This window comes from Globicephala melas, chromosome 16 (genome assembly GCF_963455315.2).
Source record: "Globicephala melas chromosome 16, mGloMel1.2, whole genome shotgun sequence".
Taxonomy (NCBI): domain Eukaryota; kingdom Metazoa; phylum Chordata; class Mammalia; order Artiodactyla; family Delphinidae; genus Globicephala; species Globicephala melas.
Genome location: NC_083329.1, coordinates 26,711,253 through 26,731,376, shown reverse-complemented (window position 1 = coordinate 26,731,376; position 20,124 = coordinate 26,711,253). Strand labels below are relative to the sequence as shown.

Genomic DNA, 20,124 nt, shown 5'->3' with positions numbered 1-20,124 from the left:
TTAAAATTGAATATTGGCTTAAGTTTTTATTATATAAGACATTTAATTTTAGCATTTAAAACATTTGATCTGTACTTTTTTTTTTTTAAGAAAAGTTAAATATACAATTGATTTTATGGGTTTAATGTTGACCTTTCCCTTCCTTTGATTCTCTTATAATGGCGTATATTGCTAGTTTCCTTATCTGGAATGCTTTATTTTATTTTACTTTAGTTTATTTTTATTTTTAAATTTTTTTGGCCACACCACATGGCTTCCTAATTCCCCTACCGGGGATGGAACCTGGGCCCTCAGCAGTGAAAGCATGGCGTCCCAACCACTGGACCGCCAGGGAATTCCCTGGGATGCTTTATAGTCATTAACTCAACTATATCTCTCCTTCATTTTTTTGTAGATAGTCTACGTTCCTTTTTTCCCCAAAACAGAGAGTAAAAGCAGAATTCTAAAGTTATTGAGCCTCTGTCCCTTGCTTGTAACATAGCATTTTTTCTTCTTTGTCCCTAAAATTGACCTTTAAAGTGATCATTACAAATGTAAAATTATCAAGTTAAACCTCATAAAAAATTTCTGCCCAAAAGGACCTTAATGTACTGGCCTGTCAAGGTGACACACAAGGCACACAGATGTTAGCCACAGAGGGCCTTTTGATACTATATGTATGCTATTTATCCTTTAATATCTTTCAAAATATAATATTTGATACAAAGCAAAAAATTCATAATACCTAAATTTAAAACACTGTTATGATCCTATATTCTAATAATGATTTCATACTTGGATGAAGTTTTTCAGATAAACTCATATGTTGGATATAATTTCTGGATCTAAAAGTAACTCCTCAGTTAGAATGTGATGAATATATGTAATGTAATGAGTAAATCAGCTGCAAATTCTAAAATGTTAACATTACACATGTAATTGTGGAAAATAGAGCCCAAATAATGTGTACTTGGATTTTCTGTATTTTATCTTGTGGAGAGTGATTTACATGTGTTACCAGATTTTTTAAAATTATTTTTTAATGTGATAAAATACACATAACATAAAATTTATCACCTTGAACATTTTAAATTGTATAGTTCAGTGGTATTAAATACATTCATAATGTTGTGCAACCATCACCCCCATCCATCTCCATAACTCTTTTCATCTCGTAAAACTGCAACACTCTACCCATTAAACAATAACTCCCCATTCCTCCCTTTTCCCAGCCCCTGGTAACCAACATTCTACTTTCTGTCTCTATGATTTTGACCACTCTAAGTGTCTTATATAAGTGGAATCATAATGCATTTATCTTTTTGTGACTGGCTTATTTCACTTAGCATAATGTCTTCAAGGTTCATCCATGTCGTGGTTTGTGTCAGAATATCCTTCCTTTTTAAGGCTGAAGATTATTCCATTGTATGTATATACCACATTTTACCTATCCATTCATCCCTCAGTGTACACTTGGGTTGCTTACACGTTTTCGCTGTTGTGGATAATGCTGCTATGAACACAGACATAAAAATATCTCTTTGAGGGCTTCCCTGGTGGCACAGAGGTTGAGAGTCCGCCTGCCGATGCAGGGGACGCGGGTTTGTGCCCTGGTCCGGGAAGATCCCACATGCCGCGGAATGGCTAGGCCTGTGAGCCATGGCCGCTGAGCCTGCGCGTCCGGAGCCTGTGCTCCGCAACGGGAGAGGCCACAACAGTGAGAGGCCCGCGTATCGCAAAAAGAAAAAAAAATCTCTTTGAAACTCTGCTTTCAGTTTTTTTGAGTATGTACCCAGAATTGGAATTGTTGGATCATATAGTAATTCCTTTTTTAATTCTTTGAGGAATCATACTGTTTCCCATAGCTGATGTACCATTTTACATTCCCGCCAAAGGTGCACAAGGGTTACAATTTCTCAGCATCCTCATCAATGCCTGTTATTTTCTGTTTTTTGTTTTTGATAGTAGCCTACCTAATGAATGTGAAGTACCTTGTAGTTCTGCTGTTCATTTCTGAAATGATTAGTGATGTTGACCATCCTTTCATGTGCTTGGTGGTCATTTGTATATCTTCTTGGATAAATGTCTATTCAAGTCCTTTGCCCATTTTTTAATCAGGTTCTGTTTTTTTGCTGCTGAGTTTTTACAACTTCTCTCTATGTTCTGGATGTTAATCCTTTATCAGTAAATGATTTGCAAAATTTTTTCCCATTTTGTGGGTTGGCTTTTACTCTGTTGATATTTAGAACTCTGAACTCGCTTGCAGTTGAATTGTTTATTTCCCTCTTTTTAAGTATTTAAAAATCTCACTGATGTTTTAGGGCCTTCTAGCTGCTATTTGAAGTGATAATGGCAAGAGTGGACTCTAATCTTAAACTACTGATAAATTTTATTGCTTTGAGCTAACTAAGCACTATGCTCTTTTTAATAAAGAAAAGAAAATCAAATCAGAGAAAAGAGGAAGAGAAATAACTAATTGTTTTTAGGATCCAGACATAAGAACTTGGACCAAACATTTAGTATGGTTTAAAACTAATTATTTAAAAGAGAAGGCAATAATCCTGGTTTAAGTTGTTATCAGCTAAGTATAGACTGGAGCTTTCTTGTGTCCAGTGCCAAAGAACAATAAACTGGACTTATAATGAACATGATCTGCTAGGCAGTGCTTAAATATAGATGAAATACTTTTCCACCTAGATCCCTACATATATTTATTTATATACATGGGCATATGTTTTCCTTTACATAAGTGTATGTCTGTATGTATATAAATCTTCAAATGAACAAATGCATAAATATACACGGTATTCTAGCTTACAGAATTAAAAATGTAATTCAGTTTACTCCCACAGAATAAGATTGAAGATAATGAGAACTGAATTAAAGCTTACTTTCTTTCACAGAATTCCTCAGAGAGAGAAGACTGTAATAATGGCGAACCCCCTAGGAAGATAATACCAGAGAAGAATTCACTTAGACAGGTATGAAATTCAGTCTTACTTAAAAAGCTACCAACAACAAAATAAAAGACAGGAAACCCTCAATTTGCCATTCGTTAAGTACTGGAGCTTAAATTAAGAGTACTCTGAAGTTGGTCTGGCTCTAGCCATCAATTTCAGTCAGTTACATTGTTTTCCCAATCATTTAAAAAATATCCTAGGTATACAAGTACAGGGCAGTCAATTGTTTATGTGTAGTGAAAACAAAATCAAAGAAAAAGTTTCTTGTTTAGGAAAAATAACCTGAAGTGCATCTTAAGTGCAGGTAGTAGAATAGTTCTCTTTAAACCTTACTTTTCTATTAAAATTTTTCATACACTAAAAAAAAATAATAATCAAAAGGGATCTACCTATGATGAAGTTAGCTCCTCTTAGTCTAAGCAATATTTGTTTGCTTTTTCTAGAAGTAAAGGCCGTTATTAATGACAACTTTAAAATAATTTTTACTCACCACGGTGCCCCCACTCCTCAAACTTTTTCTTTGAAAGTTCAATTCCATGGTGCTCTGTTTTTAAAAATTAAAATGTTCAAAAACATTTGGTCAAAATATTGGCTCTTCTCACTGCCTGTAGCAACCTCTAACATCTTCCATCCCTCACTGGCAACAAAAACAAGTTCTTACAGTATTGCCAGCAGTAGTAAAAATTATTTTACTTGCATTTATGGCATTATTCTAAGAAAAAGGAGAATAGATTAAATATTTGTTGAGCACCTACCATGAACCTGATACTTATTTTACTTCACTCTCACAATAACCCCGTAAAGTTGCTAGGTATGATTTCCATTTTATAGATGAAGAAAATGGAGGCTGAGAGAGATTCAGTGACTTGTTTATTTAGCAAGTCAGTGATTTGAAACCCAGATCTCAGTGTTGCCAAAGCATTTCTACTTCTGCCTTCTAACTCTGTAGGTTGTAGACAGTGTTAATTTAGGGGAAAAGTAGTTGAAATTGTGACACTCATTTTTTATTTACTTTTTTATTTACTATATGTTAAAACATTTTTGGATGGGCAAAATTTCTTTTATAAAAATAATTGTGTGGTAAGTAGAATTGAATCAGTTCAGGAAGCTTTGTTAAATAGCCAAAAGATCAGGGATTGATATTGTTCAGTTAGAGCTTTAACTATTTGGAGATAAACACCTGATCTATAAATCTAAATATATAGGACAAAATTGAATTAAGATAAATTTGGAGGTGGAAACACTCTGTCCCACTATACAGAAACAACTGTCAGAAAACAATGACATGACAAAAAGTTTTGGCAACTTTATTTAAGCTAACAAACGAATTTTCACTCTGCAAAGTTATAAATTAATTTTAATAGGCTGATCCAGATGGTCCATTTGGAAAATGGATAGGCTGATCTGTTGAAAATTAAACTAAATTTATTTCTCTCATACTTCAAACCGAAGCAAGAGAGAGAATCGTGCCTATTAAGTCCAGCACATACAGATGGACCAGCAGGTCACACATGGGACTAATCTGATTCATTTAAAAAATAAATGCATACATTATTGAATCATTTTATACTTGCAAGATCTGTTGTGTGCAGTATTTGAAATAATGTTGTTTTTTTCATTGCTTTTTTAGCAGGTTCTCTTTACCCCCTCTGCTTTAATATAACAACCGTTTTGGGGTTTGTTTTGTTTGTCCTCCTAGTGCTCCAAACTGATTTTTCTAATATCTGTCATTCAGTGTTGAGATCCAAGCTCTGGAGATTAATTAGGTCATGAGGCTTTTCCCCCTCCTTTCTTTGTAAAGGGTTTTATCTCCATTCTCTTTGTGAAGAGCATGAACTCAATGTTCTTGGAAAGAGAAATGGCCTTTAGAAATGGGGAAGTAGGAGATCCTCCTGGGGCACTCGGAGTCTTTTAGCTTCTGGGTGTTTTAACAGCCCCATGAATGCAGATTTGTAAATTTATTGCAGTGCCATCTGGTTTTTTGCTCGAACCAGATTACTGTTGGCTTGTGTCTGTCTATTGTGGTGGTCACTCCCTAGGAGCTTGCCCTCTCAGTCTTAGGGATGAGTGATGAATAGCAGGGGTCAATAGAAGCGGGTCACAGGGCAGCTGTCCAGGATTGCCCTGAACTTGATTACGCCACCGCCAAGTTTTTTAATGTAGGATGTAGTATATAAGCTGTCTAAACTCCCTCTTTTCACTAATGCATATGACAATAATGAAGTGCCATTTGCTCCCCCCACCCCACCTTTAGTCAAGTTATTATAGATTAAAAGATGTCAAAGCTGCCTTTTACCTAGTGTTGATGTAAGTAGGATTTGCATCATGTGGGCCAGTCCCTTGAGATTCTTTTGCAGACTATTTCTAATGGGGTTTCAGGAACTCTTTCACCACTGATTTTAAAATGCTAAGTTATGTTCTAATAAATTTAGTGTTGTTTTAAACTAATTTTAGAGCTTATATATATTATTCTAAAGTATAGTTTTACCATTGTTGATAGGATATGACCACTGCCTGTTAAAACTTGGAGTTATTTAACTACTGGAGGAGCTGAAAGAAGTATTATCATTACAGTTCTTACAGACATTAAAAGGGTAAAAGGGAATATTACAAATAACTTTAAGCCAAAAATTTGGCTTCTTCCATGATATGGACGAATTCCTTGAAAAACACAACTTACTGAAACCAAAACAAGGTGAAACAAAATTTGAATAGCCATATGTCTATTAAAAAAATTGAATTATCAAAAGGCCCATATGGTTTCCTGGTGAACTCTATCAAACGTTTAAGGAATAAATAACACCAAAATAGAAAATAGAGAAGGAAAGAACACTCCCTGACTTGTATTATGAGGTTACCATAACCATAATTCCAAAACTTGACAAAGACCTTAGCAGAAAAAGAAACTATTGAAGGAGAAAGTCACGAGACATTACTCCCTGTGTCACCAAGTCATTTTGTATACCTGCTTTTCCATTTCATTTCCAACATCAGAAGGCAGTAGAGTTCAGGGCAGGGGAAAGAAATGCAATGTATTCTTTAAATTTTCTAAGCTTTTGAATAATCTTCTGACATCTTGGCATTAAGTGTAAACATTTATTTAAAGGACGTACAAAGTAGCTACAGTTTTCTTTTTACTTTTATTCCTAGAATGTGAAGCCAAGAAAACCATAGCAAATGTGTTCATAGCTTTTATTCATATCTGCAAACAAGGGCAAAGGCCTGGGAGGATACATGAAAGTACTCATTACTTTTTGAAAACATAACCTTACAACATGCAACTCCTTCTTTGCTTCACATTGGTGCTAATAGGATCTGTCAACCCTGCCTTTCTCTGTAATTGAGTAAATTGTGACCTCTGTCTAATCCTTCTCCCATCCCCCATTCCCTTTGTGTATGTGTCCACTTACCATCCTGAGAACGTGGGTAATGATAAATAAAGCATTGAGTAGTGCTCTCTCAACTCTTTGAAAGCAGCATGATGCCAGCCCTCTAGTTATATTTCTTTAAGTGTTTACGTTTTTCTGTATTCTTTCTCTTGTGTAGCTGGAACCCTGGGGATGCAAAGCCATGAGAGAGGCCAAGAAGCTAACAAAGTAGCTGTCTCCCTTGTTAGCTTGTTCCTTTATTCTTTAAAAACAAGATAAAAACCATCTGGCTCAGGGCATTACATTTTCCTCCCCCATGCACCTCTATAGATGGAGACTTCACCTGCAGTGAGGGTTTACATTGATTAGGGAGGGAGCAGTAATTCAAGCTTCCATCCTCTTCAAGGATACTTTGCAGTCTTTAAAGGTGCTGACCCACTGAGTTAAACTGTCAAGGGAGGATAAAAAAGTATCTTCATCCCAGGAGGTAACAGCTGCTAGGTTTTCAACACCTTGCATGCTGCTGGAAAAATGTCACAATTGTCAGCTGAAAGAAAAATGACTCTGTTGTCATCTTCTGTTAATGACTGGGCCTTATAAAAGGAACTACATAAGCCTTTTAGAAGGAATAAGTAGCTGTTTTCCTTTCCTACCACCTTCCCCTACCTCTCCCCCAAATTCCTATGTTGTTCTAAACATTACCTTAGAGTAGATGCACAAAAAACAGCGGTGAAGAACTTAAAGTTAAAACAACCCAGCGTAAGCATGGAGGTCTGATTGGCATAGCTCCTTTATACAGTTGGCTGAGTAGGAGGAACAACCACATCACTGACACAGAAAATGACATTATCGTGTGTATTAACAAAACAACAACAACAAAAAGTCATTCATAAGCCAGTGAACTGAGAGAAAACGTACTGTATTTGTGCTCTTTGGAGGACAATTTGTTTTCAAGCAGCATCCAGATGGGTAAATACCACGACATTTCTTTTTTCAAGAGAGCCACTTCTTTTCTTCCTTTAAAAAAAAAAAAGGGAGAGAAACTCACTGAATTTTACTTCCTTTGATAGCTCTGTAATGTTTGTATATAATGGCATTCCCTTCTTTCTGATTTGATTGATGAGGGGGGAAGGTTTAATGAAGTCCCTGATATCAGGCAGACAGGTTTTTTTCCTATTTGTTTTAGGTTAGTCATTTTAATTGTATTGAGTAATTAGAAGGTACACACAGCCAAGGGAGCTTTGTTCTGATAATTGCTCAAGAAAATCCATTCCCTATCTGCCTTTGCTTTGTGTTAAGACATTTCTCCCCCTAGTGGCAATAGTAAGCACTTTGTCTTGGCAGTAGGCAAGGTGTAATTGCAATATGACAAACTATGCTTCAGGGACTATCTTGTAAATACTTTAGTTTGAGATTTGGCATTATTTCATTATATATGTGTGTTTTTTCCCCCTAAGAAACTTCCTACCTCTTTTTTTTTTCCTGAAGTGCTTTGGGCTTTGGATGGAAAAAAATTGCCTGAAATGTTTATTAAAAAAAAAAAAAACCGTAGTGCATCGTGGATAATGTTTTGCAGGTTGACTTAATTTTAGTCATCTGTTTTAATTACCTATTTATAAAAATGCTTTTGCATTTGTAGACATTATTTAATACTTTGGAAGAAGCACCTCATTTGAAATAAATAAATAAATTGTACTTATTTTAAATAGTCCATAAAAAAGACCTTGAAGGTAATTAATGTAGGTCCCTTAAGTAAGACAAAAATGATCTTTCCAAGTCTGATGAAGTGATTTGTTTATTTAACTTCCCATTTTGGCTGAATCCTTCAGAGTCTAATAAATTTTTTTAAAAAAATGGTTTTTGCAATTTGTGTCTAGCTACAAAAACCCTTCTTCAAAAACAAGCAATTTAATAACCAGCTTTCTTAAAATTACTTTGAGGAAGGAAGACTGTATAGGGGGTTGGTGTTTTGTTTTATTTTTATTTCAGTGTAATCATTCTTTGATAAATTGTGTAATCGCTGACTTAGTAGAAAAAATATTATTGAACTCCTGGGTTGTAATGACCGTAAAAAGTGTATTTTCATATAGAGACTTGAGATATTGTGAATAAATTATAAAGGAAACAGCTCATATGTTGGTTGAAGTCCATATGGGCCTAATTTATTTTGTGTTCAGTGCTTAATCTGGTTGTACCGTTAAAAAGGTGGGAGGGGCTATTGTATCCAGTTGTGTGAATCCTTAAAAAATCTGCCCTATGAGCAACATGGAATGAGATCAGATACAACTTTGCATTTACTGAATGAGATTTGGTAGCATCATTGTGGCATTTTTTAAAGCCCAGTTCCACCTTCCCTAGATGTCACTTTTTAGTTTGCTTTTTCTATCCCACATTCCTACTGGGGACTTGATTTGATGTTTTTATTTTATATATATATATATATATATATATATATATATATATATATATATATATATAAAATCTGAAGGTCCCTGTGTACCCCTCCCCACCCCCTAATTACTAACCATTTTCATTATAACTGTATCTTGTTTTGCTATACGGCTGCTGAACAGATTTCTTAAGCAGCTTTTTGCAAGGTTAAAAGAATGCAGCCTGGTAACAAGTTTGTGTCATTTTAAATATATACCTTCTAGTAAATAAGGAGAAGTCTGGCAATCAATCCCTTTTAGTGTGTTATATGTTTCACCTGACAACTAAACCTTCTATTGATTAGCCATTACTTTGTTAGATAATCCTATGTCATTGAATCCATTGTAAAAAATTAAACTCTTTAAAATGTTTTACCCTAGCAGCAGTGTGAAAATTGAAAACTTGTTCAGAATTACAGCCTGCTTTCACAAAGAAGGTAGTTTTCAGCAAGGCATCTTACTGGTTTATGCTTATGTGCTTTATATGCAATATAAAAACATATTAAAGTACTCTAACACAAAACTCTGTCTCTGGTTTAGCAATGAAGCTACCTTTTCAGATGTTGCCTGGGTACAGAACCTATCTTGCCTGTGGCTCTTATACTCACTAGTTTATTTAGCTGGAAGGAGTCTTATAATAGTAAAATACTGAATGTAAAATATTTGATTCTTTAGAAAGCTTTTTTATTTCAGAGTGGTCTAAGGACTGTGATCAGTTTTGGTTTACTAATCTAGGTGACTTCCTTTGGGGAAAAAGAAGATCATATACCCATTTTACAGATGGAATGTCTAGAAAATAAAAACCTGTATATATCCTTACTCTAGAAACTCCTGCAGGTTCCCTAATGTTCCCCTGAGTGTGTTATACTCATTTCTGAGGGGAAAAGGAATTTTGGAGGAAAAATTAGTTTTCTACCTGCCATGACTATTTTATTCAGAAAAATAAAATAACATTTTTATTAATTAACTAGACAGACCTCTAATACTTTATCCCCTAAATATTAACTGCAGACTTTTATATTTTCATTGAAATAAAGTTTTCATACAGTGAATTATATAGATATTAATTGCATAATCAATAAATTTTTGATGTCTTTACAATTGTGTAACCACCACCCCAATCAAGCTATAGGACATTTTCATTACCCAAGAAAGTTCCCTTGTTCTCCTTCCCAGTTTCCGCACCCACAATGAATCAAACATTGATCAGCTTCCTGTCATAGACTAGTTTCGCCTTTCTTGAATTTTATGTAATAGAATCATCCATGTTGGGGGTCTCACTGTCACTCAGCATAATGCTTATGAGGTTCATCTATACTTTTGTGTTTATCAGTGGTTTATTCTCTTTTATTGTACAGTAAATTCCATTGAATAAATGTACTACAGTTTGTTTTCCATTCTTTTGATGGACACTTGAGCTATTTCCGTTTTTATAAATGAAGTTGCTATGAATGCTCTTTAAGCTTTTTTGGTGAGCATGTGTTAAATACTTTTTCATGTGCTTTTTGACTATTCACATATTTTCTTTTGCGAAGTATCTGGTTTTTTGCCATTAAAAAATTGCATTGTCTTCTTTATTATTGATTTCTAGATAGTCCTCTGTCAGATATGTGTTCTCACAGTCTGTATCTTGCCTGTTTATTCATGGTGTGTTTTGATGAAAAGTTTCTAATTTTTGAATGAAGTCCAGTCAATCAACCCTTACCCCATGATTATGAAGATATTCTAGGTTTTGTTCTAGTGATAGAAGCTTTATAAGTTTTAGCTTTTACCTTGAAGTCTGATCCATTTCAAATTAATTCTTAAGTGTACTGTGAAGTAGAGTTTGGGGCTCATTATTTTCCCCATGCTTTTTTTTGACTGAAAATTTTTAAGATAGTTTATTTATTTTTTCCTGCAGTTTATTGTTAACATTTTATTGTGCTTATTTTCTGATTGTTTGGTTGGCTAGTATTTGTTTGCTCATTTATATTTTTTATTGAAGTATAGTTGATGTATCATATGTTACAGGTGTACAGTATAGTGATTCACAGTTTCTAAAGGTTATACTACATTTATAGTTATTTTAAAATATTGGCTATCTTCTCTGTGTTGTACAATCCCCATACTTTTTTATTCAGTTGTTTTGGAACCATCGTTGAAAAGGCTTTCCTTTCCTCCATTGAATTACATGGGTGCCTTTGTCAAAAATCAGTTGGCTGTACAAGTGTAGTCTATTTCTGAACCTCCTGGAAAAGAGGCTGCTTGCTGCTGTATGCAGAGCAAAGGGTAACAGTGTCTGAGGCACTGAACAACTCCTACTTCATGTCATGTCCCATGACATAGAAGATGAGCTCAAAGTCCTCTATTTTTTTTAGAGGTGTCTATCCTTGCACCAAATATTACACTGTCTTGATTGTTGTAATTTTAATAATTCTTGAAATCAGGTAATGTGAGTCCTCCACATTTTAATTTTTAATATTGTTTTGGCTATTCTAGGTACTTTTACACTTCTGTGTAAATTTTAGAATCAAGTTAGAATTTCTATTAGAAGTCTGTGGGGTGTTGATTTGGATTTTTTTGAAACTATATATTCATTTGAGTAGAATTAACCTCTCAATAATGTTGAGTCGGGCTTCCCTGGTGGCGCAGTGGTTGAGAGTCCGCCTGCCGATGCAGGGGACACGGGTTCGTGCCCCGGTCCGGGAAGATCCCACATGCCGCGGAGTGGCTGGGCCCGTGAGCCATGGACGCTGAGCCTGTGCGTCCGGAGCCTGTTGCTCCGCAATGGGAGAGGCCACAACAGTGAGAGGCCCGCATATCGCAAAAAATAAAAATAATAATAATAATAATATTGAGTCTTCCAGTGTGCAGACAGGGTCTGTATCTCCGTTTGTCTTTTTAAATTTTTCTAAGCAATGTTTTTTAGTTTTCAGTGTACATTTCTTACACATAGTTTGTTAGATTTATTCCTAAGTATTTAATGTTTGTCAATGCTATTGTAAACCTTTCTCATTCCCTGTTGCTATATTATATAAATGCAATGGTGTTTGACTGTTGACCTTGTTTACTATCATTTGTGAATAAAGAAAATTTTATTTTTTCTTTTCCAACCTATTTGCCTTTTGTTCTTTTTCTTGCTTTATTTGAATGGCTAAGGCCTCCCTATAATGTTAAATAAATGTGGTAAGAGGACATCTTCGCCTTGTTCCCAGTTGAGAGGGAGTATTACGTCTTTTGCCATTAAATATGATGTTAGTTGAAATTTTTTAGATGCCCTTTATGGGATTGAAGAAGTTCCCTTTTATTCCTACCTTGCTGAGGTCTTTTTTTTTTAAAAATCATGAATGGGTGTTTAATTTTGTCAAATTCACCTCCTCATTCTATTAATATGGAGAATTACATTAATTGACTTTATTAAGACGTTTTGTGTCTGTGTTCATGAGGGGTATTGGTCTGTAGTTTTTTTTCAAATGTCTTTGTCATGTTTTGGTGTCAGGGTTATGCTGGCCTTATAAAATGAGTTGGGAAGTCTTTCCTTCCTCCTCCATTTTCTAAAAGTGTTTGTATATGATCCTGATGTTCTTCTTCCTTAATATTTAATAGAATTCACCAGTGAAACTGTCTGGGCCAGAAGTTTTCTTTGTGCGAAGATTTTTTTAAAATTTATGTGGAGTGGTTTTTAATAATTTCGACTTCTTTAATAGATATAGAGCCGTCTAGATTTTCTATTTCTTATTGTGTCAGTTTTGGTAATTTGTGTCTTTCAAGAAATGTGTCTTATTCAACAGATTGTGAACTATTAATATATTTTATTTTATTTTAATACTCTTCCATTTTGGGCCAGTGAGAGAGCCCATTTAGGCTGCATCTATGCTCCTCTGATGTATGTCCAACATTCCTTCAGTGTTTCCAGGTTCATCTTGTATTTACCCTGTCCAATCCTTGAATCAACCATTTCTCCAGGGAACTCTGGTTCCTTTTAGTGAAGAATGATATTTAGAAGCCAAGATTTAAGCATTAACTTTTATTTTACATCTATATTATATGTTTTGAAAACCATGAGTTCACACTGATACCTCCAGTTCCAATACAGTGACACAGAGTTTGTTTTAGATTTCTCCCTCTACATATTTGTAATTCTCTTTTCTAATGGTAAGAAACCTGGTTTGAGTGTTTTCCTTTTAGCACTTAAAAAAATCATGTTCCCCAGGGAATTCCGTGGTGGTGCAGTGGTTAGGACTTGGCACTTTCACTGCCAAGGGCCCAGTTCAGTTCCTGGTCGGAGAACTAAGATCCCACAAGCTGCGAGGTGCAGCCAAAAAAAAAAATAGTGTTCCCTTGTCTTCTAACCTTCATTGTTTATGGTGAAAAACCTGCCATTATTTATATTGTTACTCCCATGTATGCAGCATCCCTTTTTTCTTTGGCTGCATTTAAAGTTTTGTCTTGGTTATTGGTTTTCAGCAGTTTTGACTGTGTTGGGCCTAGGTCTTGTTTTCTGATTTTGGGGTTTTTTGTATTAATCTTCTGGGGTTTGCTTATTTTAGATCAGTAAGCCAATGGTTTTCACCAAATTTTAGAAATATTTGGTCACTATTTTTATAACCTTTTTGTGCCTCATTCTTGCCTCTCTTCTGGGTCTCCAATTACACAATGTTAGAGCATTGAAAATTGTCCCACAGGTGGCTGAGACTCTGTTCTTTTTTCTTTTACTCTTTCTGTTCTTCAGATTATTTCAGTTGAATCTGTCTCTGAAGTTCATTGGCCTTTTCTTCTGGCATCTCCAACCTGCTTTTAAGTCCATCCCGTAAATTTTTAATTTCTAGAATTTGTTTGGTTCATTTTAGTTTTTTATTTTAAGGGTGAAAATTTCCATCTGTTTACTCATTGTGATTGTATCTTTCTTTAAGTTGTTGAACATATTTGTTATAGCTTCTATAGAGCCTTTATGTACTGATTCCCATAACTAGATCATCTTGGGGTCATTTTCTATTGATTTCTTTCTCTCTTTACTATGGGTCCCATTTATTTTCTTCTCATGTCTAGTGTTTTTGATTGTATAGTGAACATTATAAACAATACATTGTGGAGACTGGTTTCTTTTATCTTCCTCTGATTATCTTACTGGCTGACCACTGTGACTTCATACAGTCTTGGTTTATGTTTGTTAGGGCAGGTGTGTTTTGGTTTTGACCTTAGTCCTGAGGCACATCCCTTAGTCCTGAAGACTTACTCTTTAGTCTAAATGCAGGGTCTTTCTAAGTTTTCAGTGGAAAGTTTGAGACGCTTATTAAGCCCCTCTAGTTTAGTAGGAATCAAATTCAAAACCTGTCTCCCCTCATGGGCAGTAGCTGGAGTCTCTGCTCAGATCTTTCAGTCTTCTAACTTTTACTTTCCATTGGAATATTTGGAATCTCCCATTTATGTAAGTAGTTTGAGGGTTAGCCATGGATTTGAGGGAAATTTATATGCATGTTTTGATGCTTCATCCCTGCCCTGTCTTTTTCTATTTTTCTTCTCAATTTCTAGCCACTATGGCTGCCCTGAACTCCATCTTCTGACATCTCAAGCTGATAGGCTGTGCCTTTCTAACTGAATTTTAGTCACCCTGCACCAAATAGCCTAGTGAGTACCCTCAGGGAAAAAGCACGTAAACATGGATCTTACCCAGTGTGATTCTCCTTTTTCAAAGTCAGTCCAAATCTCCCGCCAATTTCTGCCTACTTTGGGTCAACCTCTAGTGCCTTTGTTATTTTAAAATATTTTTTCCATAGTTTGTCAGTTATCTGAGACGGGGTTAATCTAATACAAACATCTCTGCCATTATTGGAACCAGAACTCTTTGACTTAAAGTTTTATTTTATTTAGTATATATCAGTTGCTTCATAAATGTCTTAAAAACACATTAAGTTTCATTTTTTAAAAATTGTGTTGTCAGAGGCTTCCCTGGTGGCGCAGTGGTTGAGAGTCCGCCTGCCGATGCAGGGGACATGGGTTCGTGCCCCATGTGAGTCCGGGAGGATCCCACATGCCGCGGAGTGGCTGGGCCCGTGAGCCATGGCCGCTGAGCCTGCGCGTCCGGAGCCTGTGCTCTGCAATGGGAGAGGCCACAGCAGTGAGGGGCCCGCGTACTGCAAAAAAAAAAAAATCGTGTTGTCAGATGACATAAATCACAGCAAGATCCTTTTTGACCCACCTCCTAGAGAAATGGAAATAAAAACAAAAATAAACAAATGGGACCTAATGAAACTTAAAAGCTTTTGCACAGCAAAGGAAACCATAAACAAGATGAAAAGACAACCCTCAGAATGGAAGAAAATATTTGCAAATGAAGCAACTGACAAAGGATTAATCTCCAGAATTTATAAGCAGCACATGCAGCTCAATATCAAAAAAACAAACACCCCAATCCAAAAATGGGCAGAAGACCTAAAGAGACATTTCTCCAAAGAAGATATGCGGATTGCCAACAAACACATGAAAGGATGCTCAACATCACTAATCATTAGAGAAATGCAAATGAAAACTACAATGAGGTGTCACCTCACACCAGTCAGAGTGACCATCATCAAAAAATCTACAAACAGTAAATTCTGGAGAGGGTGTGGAGAAAAGGAAACCCTCTTGCACTGTTGGTGGGAATATAAATTGATAGAGCCACTCTGGAGAACAGTATGGAGGTTCCTTAAAAACTAAAAATACAACTATCATATGACCTAGCAATCCCACTACTGGGCATATACCCAAAGAAAACCATAATTCAAAAAGAGTCATGTATCACAATGTTCATTGCAGCACTATTTACAACAGCCAGGACATGGAAGCAACCTAAGTGTCCATCAACAGATGAATGGATAAAGAAAATGTGACACATATATGCAGTGGAATATTACTCAGCCATAAAAAGAAATGAAATTGAGTTATTTTAGTGAGGTGGATGGACCTAGAGTCTGTCATACAGAGTGAAATAAGCCAGAAAGAGAAAAACAAATACTGTATGCTAACACATATATATGGAATCTTAAAAAAAAAAAAAAAAGGTTCTGAAGAACCTGGGGTCAGGACAGGAATAAGACGCAGACGTAGAGAATGGACTTGAGGACATGAAGAGGGGGAAGGGTAAGCTGGAACAAAGTGAGAGAGTGGCATGGACTTATATATACTACCAAATGTAAAATAGATAGCTAGTGGGAAACAGCTGCATAGCACAGGGAGATCAGCTCGGTGCTTTGTGACCACCTGGAGGGGTGGGATAGGGAGGGTGGGAGGGAGTCACAAGAGGGAGGAGATATGGGGATATATGTATATGTATAGCTGATTCACTTCATTGTAAAACAGAAACTAACACACCATTGTAAAGCAATTATACTCCAGTAAAGATGTTAAAAAAAAAATTGTGTTGTCGGGACTTCCCTGGTGGTCTCGTGGTAGAGAATCTGCCTTCCAATGCAGGGGATGCGGGTTTGATCCCTGGTCCAGGAACTAAGATCCCACATGCCGCGGGGCAACTAAGCCCGCACGCCCCCACTACTGAGCTCGCGCGCCTCAGCTAGAGCCCCTGTGCCGTAAACTACAGAGCCCACGCACTCTGGAACCCGTGTGCCACAACTACAGAGCCCACTTGCCCTGGAGCCTGCGTGCCACAGCTAGAGAAGAAATAAAACCCACACGCCACAACTAGAGAGAAGCCCACACGCCGCAGTGAAGAGCCTGCATGCCACAACGAAAGATCCCACATGCCTCAACGAAGATCCTGTGTGCCACAACTAAGACCCAACACAGCCAAAAATAAATTAAATAAATCTTTTTTTTAAAATTGTGTTGTCTGTACATGAATAGTGTTTGTGGTATTAGCAGTTGCAAAAGAAGTACTGAACCTGAGTCCAGAATGTATTAGTACATGTCCCAGTAGTGCCTGTACACTAATGTCAAATGATCGTTTATTCTTTTAAAATATGTGTTTGAAATAATTTCAACTTAAACAATATAAGAATAAAACAAATGGATAAATTTTTAAAAGTTTAACTTGTTTAAATGGAAAACCAAATTTATAATGTTATTTTTCTCTATTTTCTTAAATTTTCTTGTCTATTTACTCTTTTCCAAAGAATGATAATTGACCAAAAATGAATTACTTAAAATATCTATGCATCCATTGCTAATATAAATAAATACATAAATGAATAAGTAAACAGACGGGAAGAACTGTAGCGCTTCCTTAAGAAGAATTCCAATTAATAGATGTAGATGGAAAGAGAAATTTAAGTCACCATTAGAACACCACAGTAAAAATTACAACAGGCAAGATCCACCAGTATGCTACAATTAGCAGGCAAAAGTTGAAGCAGAAGCAAAATATTTGCATAGTCTTCAAGTATTTCCCACAATATATTTAGTAATTTCTAAAGGAAAAATAATAAGCTTATAATAGAGAATCTTGGCAGGCACAACCTTAGGCAAGTGGTCAAGGTTAATATCACCAGAAACACTCAGCAACATACCTCTTGACTTGATGCATTGAGAAGGGCATATCACCTCTGTTGTATCCTTCCCAATAATGTATAACCTCAGTCTGATCATGAGAAAACATGAGACAAACCCAAACAAAGGGACGTTCTGTAGATTAATCAGTACTCTTCAGAAGTGTCAGAATCGTGAAAGACAAGCAAAGACTGAGGAATTGTCACAGGTTAGCGGAAACTAAGGATACACAGCAACTAAATGCAATGTGGGATCTTGGATTAGATCCTGAACAGAGAAAGGATGTTAGTGGAAAAACTGGTGAAACTCAAATAAGTTCTTAACTTTATATTGTACCAAAGTTAATTCCTTAGTTTTGATAAATGTTCTGTGGTTGTGTAAGACATCAACATAAAGGGAAGCTGGGGGATTTCCCTGGTGGTCCAGTGGTTAAGAGTCCAGCTTCCAATGCAAGGGACGCGGGTTCGATCCCTGGTGGGGGAACTAAGATCCCACATGCTGCAGGGCAACTAAGCCCATGCACTGCAACTATTGAGCAAGCCCACGTCCTGTAACTAGAGAGCCCACGCGCTGCAACTACAGAGCCCGTGTGCCACAACTAGAGAGGAGCCTGTGCACTGCAACAAAAGATCCCGTGTGCCACAGCTAAGACCTGATGCAGACAAAAATAATAAATAAATAAATATTTTTAAAAACATAAAGGAAAGCTGGGGAAGGGTATACAGGAACTCATATCTATTTTTGCAACTATTCTGTAAATCTAGAATTTTAAAAACTTGATTCTTTCCTATTATTGGTTATAAGAGATCGCCCACATCTTAAGATTTTTCTCTTTAATTTCAACACACATATTTATAAAAATAGTTCTCAAAGAGTGTTCTTAGACCAGCATCATTAACATCAGCTGGGGACTTGTTAAAAATGCAGATTCTCAGAAGCTCTGGGGGTGGGACCCAGCGATCTGTGTTTTAACAAGCCCAGATGATTCTGACATGCACTATTGTTTGAGAGCTGTTACATGTACTATCAGTAAAAACTTAAGACTAAAAGGAAACATTTTAATTAATATATTGGCAAGTTTGATTACAATAAATTATAACCAGTGTTTTTTTTAAAAAAATACCTGTGGTATTTTAAAAAAATTTTTTAAAAATACCTGTGGTAAAATACCTGTAACATAACATTTACCATCTTAACTATTCTTAAACATACAATTCATGATATTAAATACATTCACATTGTTGTGTAATAGTCACCACCATTCATCCGCATAACTGTTTTTAAAAAAATTTTTTTTAATTTTATTTTTGGCTGCATTGGGTCTTTGTTGCTGCGCGCGGGCTTTTCTCTAGTTGCCGCGAGCCGCGGCTACTCTGTTGTGGTGCGTGGGCTTCTCATTGCAGTGCCTTCTCTTGTTGCCAAGCACAGGCTCTAGGCACGTGGGCTTCAGTAGTTGTGGCTCACGGGCTCTAGAGCGCAGGCTCAGTAGTTGTGGCGCACTGGCTTAGTTGCTCCACGGCATGTGGGATTTTCCCGGACCAGGGCTCGAACCCATGTCCCCTACATTGGCAGACGGATTCTTAACCACTGCGCCACCAGGGAAGTCCTATCCACATAACTCTTAACGTCTTGTAAAACTGAAACTCTGTACTCATTAAACAGTAACTCCCTATTCCCCACTTCTCCCAGCCCCTGGCAGCCACCATTCTATTTTATGTTTTGACTATCTAAGTGGAATCATACAGTGTTTGTCTTTTTGTGACTGGCTTATTTCACATAGCATACCGTCCTTAGATTTCATCCATGTTGCAGTATATGTTAGAACTTCTTTCCTTTTTAAGGCTGAATACCATTCTACTGTATGTATATACCACATTCAGATGAATGCTTATCCATTCATCCGTCAGTGGACACTTGGGTTGCTTCCACATTTTAGCTACTGTGGATAATGCTGCTATGAACATGGATGTACAAGTATCTCATCAAGACTCTGTTTTCAGTTCTTTTGGGTATATACCCAGAACTGGAATTGCTGGATCATATGGTAATTCTATTTTTAATTCTTTTGAGGAACCGCCACTATACTGTTTTCCACAATGGCTGTACCATTTTACATTCCCACTAACAGTGCACAAGGGTTCAAATTTCTCCACATTTTCACCAACACTTGTTTTCTGGTTTTGTTTTGTTTTTTTAATAGTAACCATCCTAATGGGTGTAAGGTGGTATCTTATGGTAGTTTTGATTTGCATTCCTCTCATGATTAGTCATGTTGAGCATCTTTTCATGTGCTTTTTAGCCATTTGCATATCTTCTTGGATAATCTCTGTTCAAGTCCTTTGCCCATTTTTGAATAACTGACACCCCTACCTTTCGTATATACAGTAAAGTCACTGCTGCTCACATACTTGTTCATGGGCACATCAGTGGCACTTCTGGGCTCTCCCTTTCTTTACTTCCCCCTGTCTACCTTGTCCCGCAGCTCCCATAAATCTGGTATTTACACATAGGATCTATTTGTGTGCTGATTTTGAGAAATAAGGCAGAATTTGAAAACTACACAACAGTATTTCAGTATTTAAACCTATTTCCAAAAAATTCTCTTTACAGACCTACAACAGCTGTGCCAGACTCTGCTTAAATCAAGAGACAGTATGTCTAGCAAGCACTGCTATGAAGACTGAAAATTGTGTGGCCAAAGTAAGTAATATTACACATCAATATATATTATACCACATGATAATAATGGTTTATCTATAGACATCTTTACTCAGTATTGCTATTAAAGACTATTATAGGATTTTAAAATATTTATTTTATTTTTATTTATTTGGCTGCGCTGGGTCTTAGTTGCGGCATGTGGGATCTTTGTTTTGTTTTTTTTTGTTTGTTTGTTTTTTTGCTGTACGCGGGCCTCTCACTGTT

General features: G+C 36.3%; 1 protein-coding gene across 9 annotated transcripts in view; it reads left to right on the top strand.

The window, feature by feature from the left end:
- Nucleotides 1–20,124, top strand: part of BTRC (beta-transducin repeat containing E3 ubiquitin protein ligase) — a 187,801-nt gene that overhangs the window by 95,239 nt on the left and 72,438 nt on the right. For 5 of the 9 annotated variants that reach the window (XM_030865386.2, XM_030865382.2, XM_030865379.2 and 2 more), the window contains 2 exons: nucleotides 2,883–2,960; nucleotides 19,810–19,899. In XM_030865386.2, coding sequence (XP_030721246.1) covers nucleotides 2,883–2,960; nucleotides 19,810–19,899 — 168 coding nt within the window. The remainder of the gene's footprint in view (nucleotides 1–2,882; nucleotides 2,961–19,809; nucleotides 19,900–20,124) is intronic. The other 4 variants (XM_030865387.2, XM_030865385.2, XM_070043821.1 and 1 more) reach the window with 1 other exon arrangement.